Source organism: Rhinoraja longicauda, chromosome 13, assembly GCF_053455715.1.
Source record: "Rhinoraja longicauda isolate Sanriku21f chromosome 13, sRhiLon1.1, whole genome shotgun sequence".
Lineage (NCBI taxonomy): Eukaryota > Metazoa > Chordata > Chondrichthyes > Rajiformes > Arhynchobatidae > Rhinoraja > Rhinoraja longicauda.
In genome coordinates this window covers 1,341,640-1,354,380 of record NC_135965.1, presented here as the reverse complement: position 1 = coordinate 1,354,380, position 12,741 = coordinate 1,341,640, and the positions used below count along the sequence as shown (strand labels likewise).

At 46.9% G+C, this 12,741-nt stretch overlaps 1 protein-coding gene across 3 annotated transcripts in view; it reads right to left on the bottom strand.

Moving 5' to 3' along the window:
* The window catches only part of LOC144599376 (chloride channel protein 2-like), a 406,358-nt gene that overhangs the window by 223,289 nt on the left and 170,328 nt on the right, over window positions 1–12,741 (bottom strand). For all 3 annotated transcript variants that reach the window (XM_078410172.1, XM_078410174.1, XM_078410173.1), the window contains exon 4: window positions 3,696–3,824. In XM_078410172.1, the coding sequence (XP_078266298.1) occupies window positions 3,696–3,824 (129 nt within the window). The remainder of the gene's footprint in view (window positions 1–3,695; window positions 3,825–12,741) is intronic.

Genomic DNA, 12,741 nt, shown 5'->3' with positions numbered 1-12,741 from the left:
ATTTTTCAGCATACCGAAGCTTTATGGAAATAGTAATCAGAATGATTGGCTATGTGTGTGCCCTTTGCACTACATCCAACAGAATCGTGTCTAAGTAAATAGAAAAACCGCAGCAGCAAAAAAATACACATGACTATGCATCAATGGACACTGACAACATCCTACACCATCAAAAATAAATGAGTACACATGCAATCACAAGTGCAAAACGCAGCAACATATCAGCTAACATTAATTCAGAAAAAATATCAGCTTATGATATTACAGCTCTGCTCTTAATTATCGGTTCCTGTCAGGATCTGCATCATCTTGTTGCCCTTTCTCCTAGTTGCTGGCTCGAAGGGCCGAATGGCCTACTCCTGCACCTATTGTCTATTGAACTGGAATACAATTGCAGTTTTTTTCTGCTTCAATTTCATATTTCCAAGCTCTCCTTTTAAGCTAGAGTTGTCCAATTTAATGGGATGCCTTTGATTTATTCCTGCCACGTCATTGAACAGTTACTTTTCAGTACCTCAGCGGGTCAGGCAGCATCTCTGGAGAGAAGGAATGGGTGACGTTTCAGGTCGAGACCCTTTTTCAGAAGAAGGGTCTCGACCCAAAACCTCACCGATTCCTTCTCTCCAGAGATTCTGTCAGGTGGTGCCAGTTACTCCAGCATTTTGAGTCTATCTTCGGTGTAAACCAGCATCTGCAGTTCCCTCCCACACAGTTGATTTTCAGTGCCATCCTGTGCAACAGATTAAGAACTCAAAGTGAGTTTGTAAATGTAGACAGCCACAGAACCTTTGCTAATCTAATCGTTTCAGTATGAGCCAGATAAACTGCAATATTAAGATTCAATTTCATTTATTTTCCAAATGGGATTAATAAGACATAATTTGAACGAGGTCTTGGGTTGCCACTCTTCATCAATCATACTCTGTCACAACAGCAAGAAAACAAGATGGCCTGTGCATTTGAAATCAATGAACCAACAAAGTGCAGCAAAAATGGAAGCATGTCCGAGAATAATTTGAAACCACATTGTGGCGTGTGTCAGCAGCATAATTGGCATCCGTGTTTTCTTTTTTGGCTGCATTAACTACCTGCGGTAAATACAGAACCAGTTGATCCCACTCCAAACGGTCTCCCCGGATAAAATATAGAGAGTGATACAGTGTGGAAACAGGCCCATCAGCACAACCTGCCCTCACCTGCCAACATGTCCCAGCTACACTAGTCCCACCTGCCTGCATCCCTCTGAACCTGTCCGTCCTATCTATGTAACTGTTTCTTAAATGTTGGGATAGTCCCAGCCTCAACTACCTCCTCTGGCATTGTGTTCCATACACCCACCACCCTTTGTGTGAAAACGTTACCACTCAAATTCCTACTAAATCGTTTCCCCTTCACCTTGAACCTATGTCCTCTGGTCCTCGATTCCCTTACTCTGGGTAAGAGACTCTGTGCATCTACCTGATCTATTCCTCTTATGATTTTATACACCTCTATAAGATCCCCCCTCATTGTCCTGTGCTCCATGGAATAGAGACCCAGCCTACTCAACCTCTCCCTATAGTTCACACCCTCTAGTGATATATCATGGACAAACTCAAAAGACACATTTAAATTATGTTACTTTAATCTTATCCATTTATCTGAAGTGGGATTTGCACAATGGAATGGGTGGCACTGTGGTCGAGCTTTTGCCTCACAGCACCAGAGACTAGGATCGATCCTGACTACAGGCAAATGTACTAATCAACCTTGTACATTCTCATCCCAATCACATTCTCATCCAAATCACCAACTGCTGTTGGTATAAACAAACAGCAATGCGCCCAGCACTGATCCCAGGCACACCACCAGTCATAGACCTCCAGTCAAAACACAACCACCCTCTATCACCCTCTGCTTCCTTCCCTGAGGCCAGTTATCTATCCAGTCAGCCATCTCTCCCTGGATCCCATGCGACATAACCTGCAGAGCAGCCTACCATGGGGAACCTAGTCAAACGCCCTGCTGGGGTCCATGCAGACTATGTTTACAGCTCTGCCCTCATCAGCTGCCCTCATCATGCCGATTATTTATAATCAGTCCCGTCTCTCTAAATGCATGTATATCCTATCCCTGAGCATACTCACTAGTAACTTTCCAACCACAAATTATAGGCTCACTGTTCTAGAGCTTCCAGGCTTGTCCTTGCAGCTCTTCTTAAATAGAGACACAACATTAGCCACCCTCTAGCAACTCACCCATGTCCACTGATGATTCATATATCTCGGCCAAGTCACTGTCTTTGGATACGTCCCACAATGTCCTTGGATATATCCAGTCATGCCTGGGAGATTTGTCTACCGTCATGTAGTGGATGAAGTGTATCTAGACTTTCAGAAAGCCTTTGATAAGGTCCCGCACGGGAGATTGGTGACTAAAATTAGAACACATGGTATTGGGGGTAGGGTGTTGACATGGATAGAGAATTGGTTGGCAGACAGGAAGCAAAGAGTAGGAGTAAATGGGTCCTTTTCAGAATGGCAGGCAGTGGCGAGTGGAGTGCCGCAAGGCTCAGTGTTGGGGCGGCAACTGTTTACCATATATATTAATGATTTGGAAGAGGGAATTAGAAGCAACACTAGCAAGTTTGCAGATGACACAAAGCTGGGTGGCAGTGTAAACTGTGAAGAGGATGTTAGGAGGTTGCAGGGTGACCTGGACAGGTTGAGTGAGTGGGCAGATGCAGTATAATATAGATAAATGTGAGGTTATCCACTTTGGTGGCAAAAACAAGGAGGCAGATTATTATCTCAATGGAGTTAGGTTAGGTAAGGGGGAGGTGCAGCGAGACCTGGGTGGACTAGTGTAGCTGGGACATTGTTGGGGCAAGTTGGGCCGAGGGGCCTGTTTCTACACTCTATCACTCTATGACTCTATGACTAACCTGCCAGTCCTGTCCCTCTCTTAGCCAGGTTTCTGTAATGGCTAATGTCCATGCCCTGTCCCCACCACCGTTCCCACCAACCCCCCCCCCCCCCCCCCACACATTACAACAGGTGCAACTCAATCCAACAGTCCTTCCTTGCTTGCTGCCAGTCCACCACCTATTCTGTCCACTTGTCCCCTCACTTTACATGACATCAAATTATTACAATTGCTTAAAAGTTTTTTGTACAATCACCATTTCTCAGCTGTTTAAGTCAACTGAATGCAACCTTCAAGAGCAGCCACCTTACATCGAAACTGGCCAACACATACATGACAGTGAAGATAGACACAAAATGCTGGAGTAACTCAGCGGGACAGGCAGCATCTCTGGAGAGAAGGAATAGGTGACGTTTCGGGTCGAGAGCCTTCGTCAGACCTCCGTGTCCATGCCTTTTTGTATGGGGAGTCCCTCCCACCCAGTGATGACCCCTTCTCCCATCTACCATCTCCACCGGACCTCTTGGACGTCCTTCTACCCTCTCGAGACCTTTTTGTAAGTTGGTCTGAAGAAGGGTCTCGACCCGAAACGTCGTCCATTCATTCTCTCTCCAGAGATGCTGCCTGACCCGCTGAGTTCCTCCATTATATATTGTGTCTGTCTTTGGTGTAAACCAGCATCTGCCCATAAATGATGGTGAGTGGAAACCAATGGAAATAGAAGGGATCAATGCCAGTACAGTGCATAAAATCATTGCAATATGAAACATTTTAGATCAAGGGACACATACCTACTGCCTGTGGAGCAAGGATCTGGACAAATCCTGCTGAGAAGGTGATGAGAACAACAGGATAAGTGACCCAGGCTAAGTACTGAAGAAAGACATTGTGGTTCAGCCCACCGTACATCCATTTCTGAGCTGTGGGAGCAAGCAGGAAAACAAAAGTTAAACAGACGTTTAATGGGTTCATGGACAAGCTATCTTTAATTCTGATCTTTACCTTGCTGGATGATAATCAGTATGACAAATTTGTGAAATTTCAATAAAACCTGTACGTTAATAAAGTATTTTTGTCTGCCCTGTTTAACATGCTTAAAGAAATTGTTTCAGTCATTTGTCAGCAATTGCTTTTGTAATGTTTTATTTTGCTGCTTAACAATCATATATTTCTCAACATAAACCTTTGCAAGGCAAGTGTTTGATCTGCTGAGGAAAGATAACAGCAATGGAGCATCCGAAAGGCAGGCAAGGTGCAGGACTGTGGGAGATTGTTGTTTCCTCTTCAAAAGTCGAGGAGAGAGTTGGTGAGCAGTAGGGTTGCCAACTTCCTCACTCCCAAATAAGGGACAAAGGGTGATGTCACCGCCCCGTGCCCCACATGACCTCACCCAGCCAGCGGCCACGTGCTCCCGCTCCATCAACGGTGGCCACCCTGGCCGGGAGGCAGGTTGCTGCGCAACCTCCATTAGGCGGCGCCCGGGCCACCGGGCCTACACTATCCGGGCCTAAAGTGGCCCCCGGGCCTACAGTGGCCTACACTGTCCGGGCCGACAGCGCCCCTGGGCCTTCAGTGGCCTACACTGTCCGGGCCAACAGCGCCCCCGGGCCACCGGGCCTACACTATCCGGGCCAACAGCGGCCCCCGGGCCTACAGTGGCCTACACTGTCCGGGCCAACAGCGCCCCCGGGCCTACAGTAGCCTACAGTGTCCGGGCCGACAGCACACCCCGGGCCTAATACAGGGCAAGGGCGGTACCGTACGGGACAAACCAATTTAGCCCAATGTATGGGATCTCCCGGCTAATACGGGGCAGTTGGCAACCCTAGTGAGCAGCCATTTTGAGAGGATGGAAGGGATTTTCAAAAAAACCGTGGGAGATTGGAGAAAGCGGATTGAACTGAGGTTTTGTTTCAAGCGACGGTGGGACATTTGAAAAGCAGGCAGGCACTTGATTGACTAAAGAAGAGACTGAACAGCCAAATAAAGGCAAGGAGGGTTGAGGGGAGCACCCTATTGGGAGCGGCCATGTTGGCCAAGCTGTGTGGAGGGCAAGTGCAGTGTGGGGTGAAAGTGCAGCACTGAGGCTTTAGCTCAGAGGCTTCAGTACTGTGCTGAGAGAAAATGGAGCTGACAAAATCGTGCGGCACGGTGGCACAGCGGTAGAGTTGCTGCCTTACAGCGAATGCAGCGCCGCAGACCCGGGTTTCATCCTGACTACGGTTGCTGTCTGTGCGGAGTTTGTACGTTCTCCCCGTGACCTGCGTGGGTTTTCTCCGAAATCTTCGGTTTCCTCCCACACTCTAAAGGCGCACAGGTTTGTAGGTTAATTGGCTTGGTAAATGTAAAAAATAATTGTCCCAAGTGGGTGTAGGATGGTGTTAATGTGCGGGGATCGCTGGTCGACGCGGACCCGGTGGGCCGAAGGGCCTGTTTCCACGCTGTATCGCTAAACTAAACTAAACTAAAATGGTAATAGCAGGTGAAGGGATGGTGGGTTTTTCTGGGTAATCCTGCCTAGGTTTTTGGTGCAATGGAGACGGCAGGTGGACAGGGAATGCTCCTCCTACAGGATGTTGGAAGCCAGAGGCATCTGCAGTGTCATCTAAGGCCTACATCTGCAGTGTCATCTGAGGCCTATATGTGCAGTGTCATCTGAGGCCTACATGTACAGTGTCATCTGAGGCCTACATCTGCAGTGTCATCTGAGGCCTACATGAGCAGTGTCATCTGAGGCCTACAAATGCAGTTCCATCTGAGGCCTACATCTACAGTTCCATCTGAGGCCTACATCTACAGTTCCATCTGAGGCCTACATCTACAGTGTCATCTGAGGCCTACATCTACAGTCATCTGAGGCCTTCATCTACAGTGTCATCTGAGGCCTACATCTACAGTGTCATCTGAGGCCTACATCTACAGTTCCATCTGAGGCCTACATCTGCAGTGTTATCTGAGGCCTACATCTGCAGTATCATCTGAGGCCTACATCTGCAGTGTCATCTGAGGCCTACATCTGCAGTTCCATCTGAGTCCTACATGAGCAGTCATCTGAGGCCTACATCTGCAGTGTCATCTGAGGCCTACATCTGCAGTTCCATCTGAGGCCTACATCTACAGTTCCATCTGAGGCCTACATCTGCAGTTCCAACTGAGTCCTACATCTACAGTTCCATCTGAGGCCTACATCTGCAGTGTTATCTGAGGCCTACATCTGCAGTGTCATCTGAGGCCTACATGAGCAGTGTCATCTGAGGCCTACAAATGCAGTTCCATCTGAGGCCTACATCTACAGTTCAATCTGAGGCCTACATCTACAGTTCCATCTGAGGCCTACATCTGCAGTATCATCTGAGGCCTACATCTGCAGTGTCATCTGAGGCCTACATCTGCAGTTCCATCTGAGTCCTACATGAGCAGTCATCTGAGGCCTACATCTGCAGTGTCATCTGAGGCCTACATCTGCAGTTCCATCTGAGGCCTACATCTACAGTTCCATCTGAGGTCTACATCTGCAGTTCCAACTGAGTCCTACATCTACAGTTCCATCTGAGGCCTACATCTGCAGTGTTATCTGAGGCCTACATCTGCAGTGTCATCTGAGGCCTACATCTGCAGTTCCATCTGAGGCCTACATCTACAGTTCCATCTGAGGCCTACATCTGCAGTTTCATCTGAGGCCTACATCTACAGTTCCATCTGAGGCCTACATCTGCAGTTCCATCTGAGGCCTACATCTGCAGTGTCATCTGAGGCCTATATCTGCAGTTCCATCTGAGGCCTACATCTACAGTTCCATCTGAGGCCTACATCTGCAGTTCCATCTGAGGCCTACATCTGCAGTACCTGTGTTCAGTTGCAGCACCTTCTGGATCCCATTAAATAACTGGAGCTGCAGCTGGATTATCCGGGCTATGAGAGTGTTCATGGATAAGAGTTACAATGAGGTGTCGCGATTAAGACATAGAGTCACAGAGTCTTAGAGCCTGGAAACAGGCCCTTTGGCCCAACTTGCCACACCGGCCAACATGACCCATCTCCACTAGTCCCACCTGCCTGCATTTGGCCCATATTCCTCTAAACCTGTCCTATCCATGTTCCTATCTAAATGTTTCTTAAACGTTGCGATAGTACCTGCTGCAACTACCTCCTCCGGCAGCTCGTTCCATACACCCACCACCTTTCATGTGAAAAGGTTATCCCTCAGGATCCTGTTAAATCTTTCCCCCCTCACATTAAACCGATGTCCTCTGGTTCATGATGTCCCTCCTCTGGGCAAGAGACTCTATATGTCTACCTGATCTATTCCTCTCATGATCTTGCACACTTCTATAAGATCACCCCTCATTCTCCTGCGCTCCAAGGAATAGAGTCCCAGCCTGCGCAACCTCTCCCTGTAGCTCAGGCTCTTGAGTCCTGGCAACATCCTCGTAAATCTTCTCTGCGCCATTTCCTGCTTGACAACATCTTTCCCATAACATGGTGCCCAGAACTGAACATTCTAAATGCGGTCTCACCAATGTCTTATACAACTGCAACATGACCTCCCAAATTCTATACTCAATGCTCTGTCTGATGAAGGCCAATGTGCCAAAAGCCTTTTAACCACCCGACAAGGTCCCACATAGGAGATTAGTGGGCAAAATTAGGGCACATGGTATTGGGGGTAGGGTACTGACATGGATAGAAAATTGGTTGACAGACAGAAAGCAAAGAGTGGGGATAAATGGGTCCCTTTCGGAATGGCAGGCAGTGACCAGTGGGGTACCGCAAGGTTCGGTGCTGGGACCCCAGCTATTTACGATATACATTAATGACTTAGACGAAGGGATTAAAAGTACCATTAGCAAATTTGCAGATGATACTAAGTTGGGGGGTAGTGTGAATTGTGAGGAAGATGCAATAAGGCTGCAGGGTGACTTGGACAGGTTGTGTGAGTGGGCGGATACATGGCAGATGCAGTTTAATGTAGATAAGTGTGAGGTTATTCACTTTGGAAGTAAGAATAGAAAGGCAGATTATTATCTGAATGGTGTCAAGTTAGGAGGAGGGGGAGTTCAACGAGATCTGGGTGTCCTAGTGCATCAGTCAATGAAAGGAAGCATGCAGGTACAGCAGGCAGTGAAGAAAGCCAATGGAATGTTGGCCTTCGTAACAAGAGGAGTTGAGTATAGGAGCAAAGAGGTCCTTCTACAGTTGTACCGGGCCCTGGTGAGACCGCACCTGGAGTACTGTGTGCAGTTTTGGTCTCCAAATTTGAGGAAGGATATTCTTGCTATGGAGGGCGTGCAGCGTAGGTTCACTAGGTTAATTCCCGGAATGGCGGGACTGTCGTATGTTGAAAGGCTGGAGCGATTGGGCTTGTATACACTGGAATTTAGAAGGATGAGGGGGGATCTTATTGAAACATATAAGATAATTAGGGGATTGGACACATTAGAGGCAGATAACATGTTCCCAATGTTGGGGGAGTCCAGAACAAGGGGCCACAGTTTAAGAATAAGGGGTAGGCCATTTAGAACGGAGATGAGGAAGAACTTTTTCAGTCAGAGGGTGGTGAAGGTGTGGAATTCTCTGCCTCAGAAGGCAGTGGAGGCCAGTTCGTTGGATGCTTTCAAGAGAGAGCTGGATAGAGCTCTTAAGGATAGCGGAGTGAGGGGGTATGGGGAGAAGGCAGGAACGGGGTACTGATTGAGAGTGATCAGCCATGATCGCATTGAATGGCGGTGCTGGCTCGAAGGGCTGAATGGCCTACTCCTGCACCTATTGTCTATTGTCTATTGTCTATCTACCTGTGATGCCACTTTCAACGAACTATGTACCTGTACTCCTAGATCCCTCTGCTCTACAACAATCCCCAGAGCCCTGCCATTCGCTGTGTAGGCCCTGCCCATGTTAGACTTCCCAAAATGCAACACCTCACATTTCTCTGTGTTAAATTCCGTGAACCATTCCTCAGCCCACCTGACCAACTGATCCAGATCCTGCTGCAATCGTTCACAACCATCTTCACTATCTGCAAAACCACCCACATTTGTATCATCTGAAAACTTGCTAATTTTATCATGTATGTTCTCAACCAAATCATTGATGTCGATGACAAACAGTAATGGACCCAGCACCGAACCCTGAGGCACACCACTAGTTACAGGCCTCCAGTCCGAGAGGCAACCTTCCACCATCACCCTCTGCTTCCTTCCATGGAGCCAATTTGCCATCCATTGAGCTATCTCTCCTTGAATCCCATGTGATCTAACCTTCCAGAGCAGCCTACCTCACGGAACCCTGTCAAATGCCGTCCTGAGGTCCATGTGTAGAAAGTCCACAGCTCTGCCCACATCCACCTTTACTGGTCACATCTTCAAAACACTCAATCAGATTTGTGAGACAAGACCTCTCAGGTACAAACCCATGCCGACTTTCCATAATCATCCCTGAGTGCCTGTATATCCTATCTCTTAGAATACTCTCCAGTAACTTTCCAACTACAGATGTTAAGCTCACCGGCCTATAGTTCCCAGCATTTTCCCCTGCAGCCCTTCTTGAAAAGAGGCACAACATTTGCCACCCTCCAGTCCTCCGGCACCTCTCCTGTATTTAAGGACGACTCGTAAATCTCAGTGAGGGCTCCTGCAATTTCCTCTGTAGTTTCCCACAGCGTCGTCGGATATATCTGATCGGGCCAGGATTTATTTATCTTCATACGCGTCAGGACCTTCAGAACATCTGCGATTGTAATACTGACTGCTCTCAAGATACCTCCAGTGACTGCACACAAAATGCTGCAGTAATTCCAACACTCTGTGTCTACCTTCGATTTAAACCAGCATCTGCAGTTCTTTCCTGCACTTCCAGTGTCTACTGCAAGATCCCCCATTCTCCAGTCTTTCCCCACCTTAAAAACAGAGGAGAAATACCCATGAAGGTCGTGGCCCACCACCTGTGGCACCACACACACAGTGGACTGCGTTGGTTCCTCCATTGTCAGAGTGAGCCCAAACAAAAATTGGAGGAACAGCATCTCATATTTCGCTTGGGCAGGTTAGAGCCTAGCATTATTAATTTTGATTTCCATAACTTCAAGTGACCCTGCATCCCCTCTCTCTCCATCCCTCCCCCACCCTTGTCGTTGTACTAGTTTCACCGTCGTCCTGTTGAGTTCTTCTGTCTGTATATTCATTGTAACCTATCCCACAGCCAACAATGGCCTCTTGGGGGCCCCACATTTCCTTCATTATCGTTGCTTTTTGCATATCTTCCATTCATTTCTCCTAAGTCCCGTCTATATCTCTCATTCCCCTTTCCCCTGACTCTCAGTGTGAAGAATGGTCTCGACCCAAAACGTCACCTATTCCTCCTCTCCAGAGATGCTGCCTGTCCTGCTGAGTTACTCCAGCCTTTTGTGTCTGTCTTTGGTTTAAACCAGTATCTGCTGTTCCCTCCCTATACATTTACAGTGCCCTCCATAATGTTTGGGACAAAGACCCATCATTTATTTATTTGCCTCTTTGTAATAGAAATAAAGTGGTTAAAGTGCACATTGTCAGATTTTAATAAAGGCAATTTGTATACATTTTGGTTTCACCATGTAGAAATTACAACAGTGTTTACACAATGTCCCCCCATTTCAGGGCACCATAATGTTTGGGACACAGCAATGTCATGTAAATGAAAGTAGTCATGCTTAGTATTTTGTTGCATATCCTTTGCATGCAATGACTGCTTGAAGTCTGCGATTCATGGACATCACCAGTTGCTGGGTGTCTTCTCTGTTGATGCTCTGCCAGGCCTGTATTGCAGCCATCTTTAGCTTATACTTGTTTTGGGGGCTAGTCCCCTTCAGTTTTCTCTTCAGCATATAAAAGGCACTCTCAATTGGGTTCAGATCAGGTGATTGACTTGGCCACTCAAGAATTTACCAATCTTTAGCTTTGAAAAACTCCTTTGTTGCTTTAACAGTATGTTTGGGATCATTGTCTTGCTGTAGAATGAACCGCCGGCCAATGAGTTCTGAGGCATTTGTTTGAACTTGAGCAGATAGGATGTGTCCATACACTTCAGAATTCATTATGCTGCTACCATCAGCAGTTGTATCATCAATGAAGATAAGTGAGCCAGTACCTTCAGCAGCCATACATGCCCAGGCCATAACACCCCCACCACTGTGGTGGGGGATGAGGTGGTATGGTTTGGATCTTGGGTAGTTCCTTCTCTCCTCCATACTTTGCTCTTGCCATCACTCTGATATAAGTTAATCTTCGTCTCATCTGTCCACAAGACCTTTTTCCAGAACTGTGGTTGCTCTTTTAAGTACTTCTTGGCAAACTGTAACCTGGCCATCCTATTTTTGCAGCTAACCAGTGGTAGCCTCTGTATTTCTGTTCATGAAGTCTTCTGCGGACAGTGGTCATTGACAAATCCACACCTGACTCCTGAAGAGTGTTTCTGATCTGTCGGACAGGTGTTTGGGGATTTTTCTTTATTATGGAGAGAATTCTTCAGTCATCAGCTGTGGAGGTCTTCCTTGGCCTGCCAGTCCCTTTGCGATTAGTAAGCTCACCTGTGCTCTCTTTCTTCTTAATGATGTTCCAGACAGTTGATTTTGGTGTGGCTGATGTCTCTAACAGTTTTATTCTTGTTTCTCAGTCTCATAATGGCTTCTTTGACTTTCATCGGCACAACTTAGGTCCTCATGTTGATAAACAGCAATAAAAGTTTCTAAAGGTGATGGAAAGACTGGAGGAAAGACTAGGTACTGAGAGCTCTCTTATACCTTAATGCATTAAGGTAGCATTTAGACACAACTGAGCAATTACAAACACCTGTGAAGCCATGTGTCCCAAACATTATGGTGCCCTGAAATGGGGGGACTATGTATAAAACATAGTTGTAATTTCTACATGGTGAAACCAAAATGTATAAAAATACCCTTTAATAAAATTTGACAATGTGCACTTTAACCACATGTGATTTTTTTCTATTACAAATCTCAAATAGTGGAGTACAGAGGCAAATAAATAAATGATGGGTCTTTGTCCCAAACATTATGGAGGGCACTGTGATAAACGTGGAGAGGTTGGTTAGTAAGTTTGCAGACGACACAAAGGGTGCTGGGGTCACAGACTGTGAAGAAGGCACGGTGGCGCAGCGGTAGAGTTGCTGCCTTACAGCGCCAGAGACCCGGGTTCGGTCCTGATTACGGGCGCAGTCTGTACGGACTTTGTACGTTCTTCCCGTGACCGCGTGGGTTTTCTCCCGTTTCTTCCCACATTCCAAAGACCTGCAAGTTTATAGGCTAATTGGCTTCTATAAATGGTTCCTAGTATGTAGGATAGAACTAGTGTATGGGTGATTGTTGGTCAGTGTGGACTCGGTGGGCCGAAGGGCCTGTTTTCACGTTGCATAACGAAACTAAGCTAAAAGCTGTCACAGTATAGAGCGGAATATAGATCAGCTACAGAAATGGATGGAGAAACGGCAGGTGGAGTTTAATCCGAGCAAGTGTGAGGTGTTGTACTGTGGGAGGCCAAATGGAAGGGGAAAATACGTATACAATTAATGGCATCACCCTCAGCATCCTGCTAAATCCCTTCTACACTTCTCCAAAGCCTCCATATGTTTCCCATGGTGTGGCGACCGGAACTGTACGCAATACACCAAGTTTTAAACAGCTGCAATATTCTGATCTATATTCCTCTGTGTCCTTCCTCGCTGTCCATAACTCCACCAATGTTCATGGCATCTGTAATATGACAGGAAGGTTCTATTTTTAGATTCAGCCAAATCATTCACTTGCACGGTCGGTGTTCAGCTTTATCACCCCAGCCAATGTGTTCT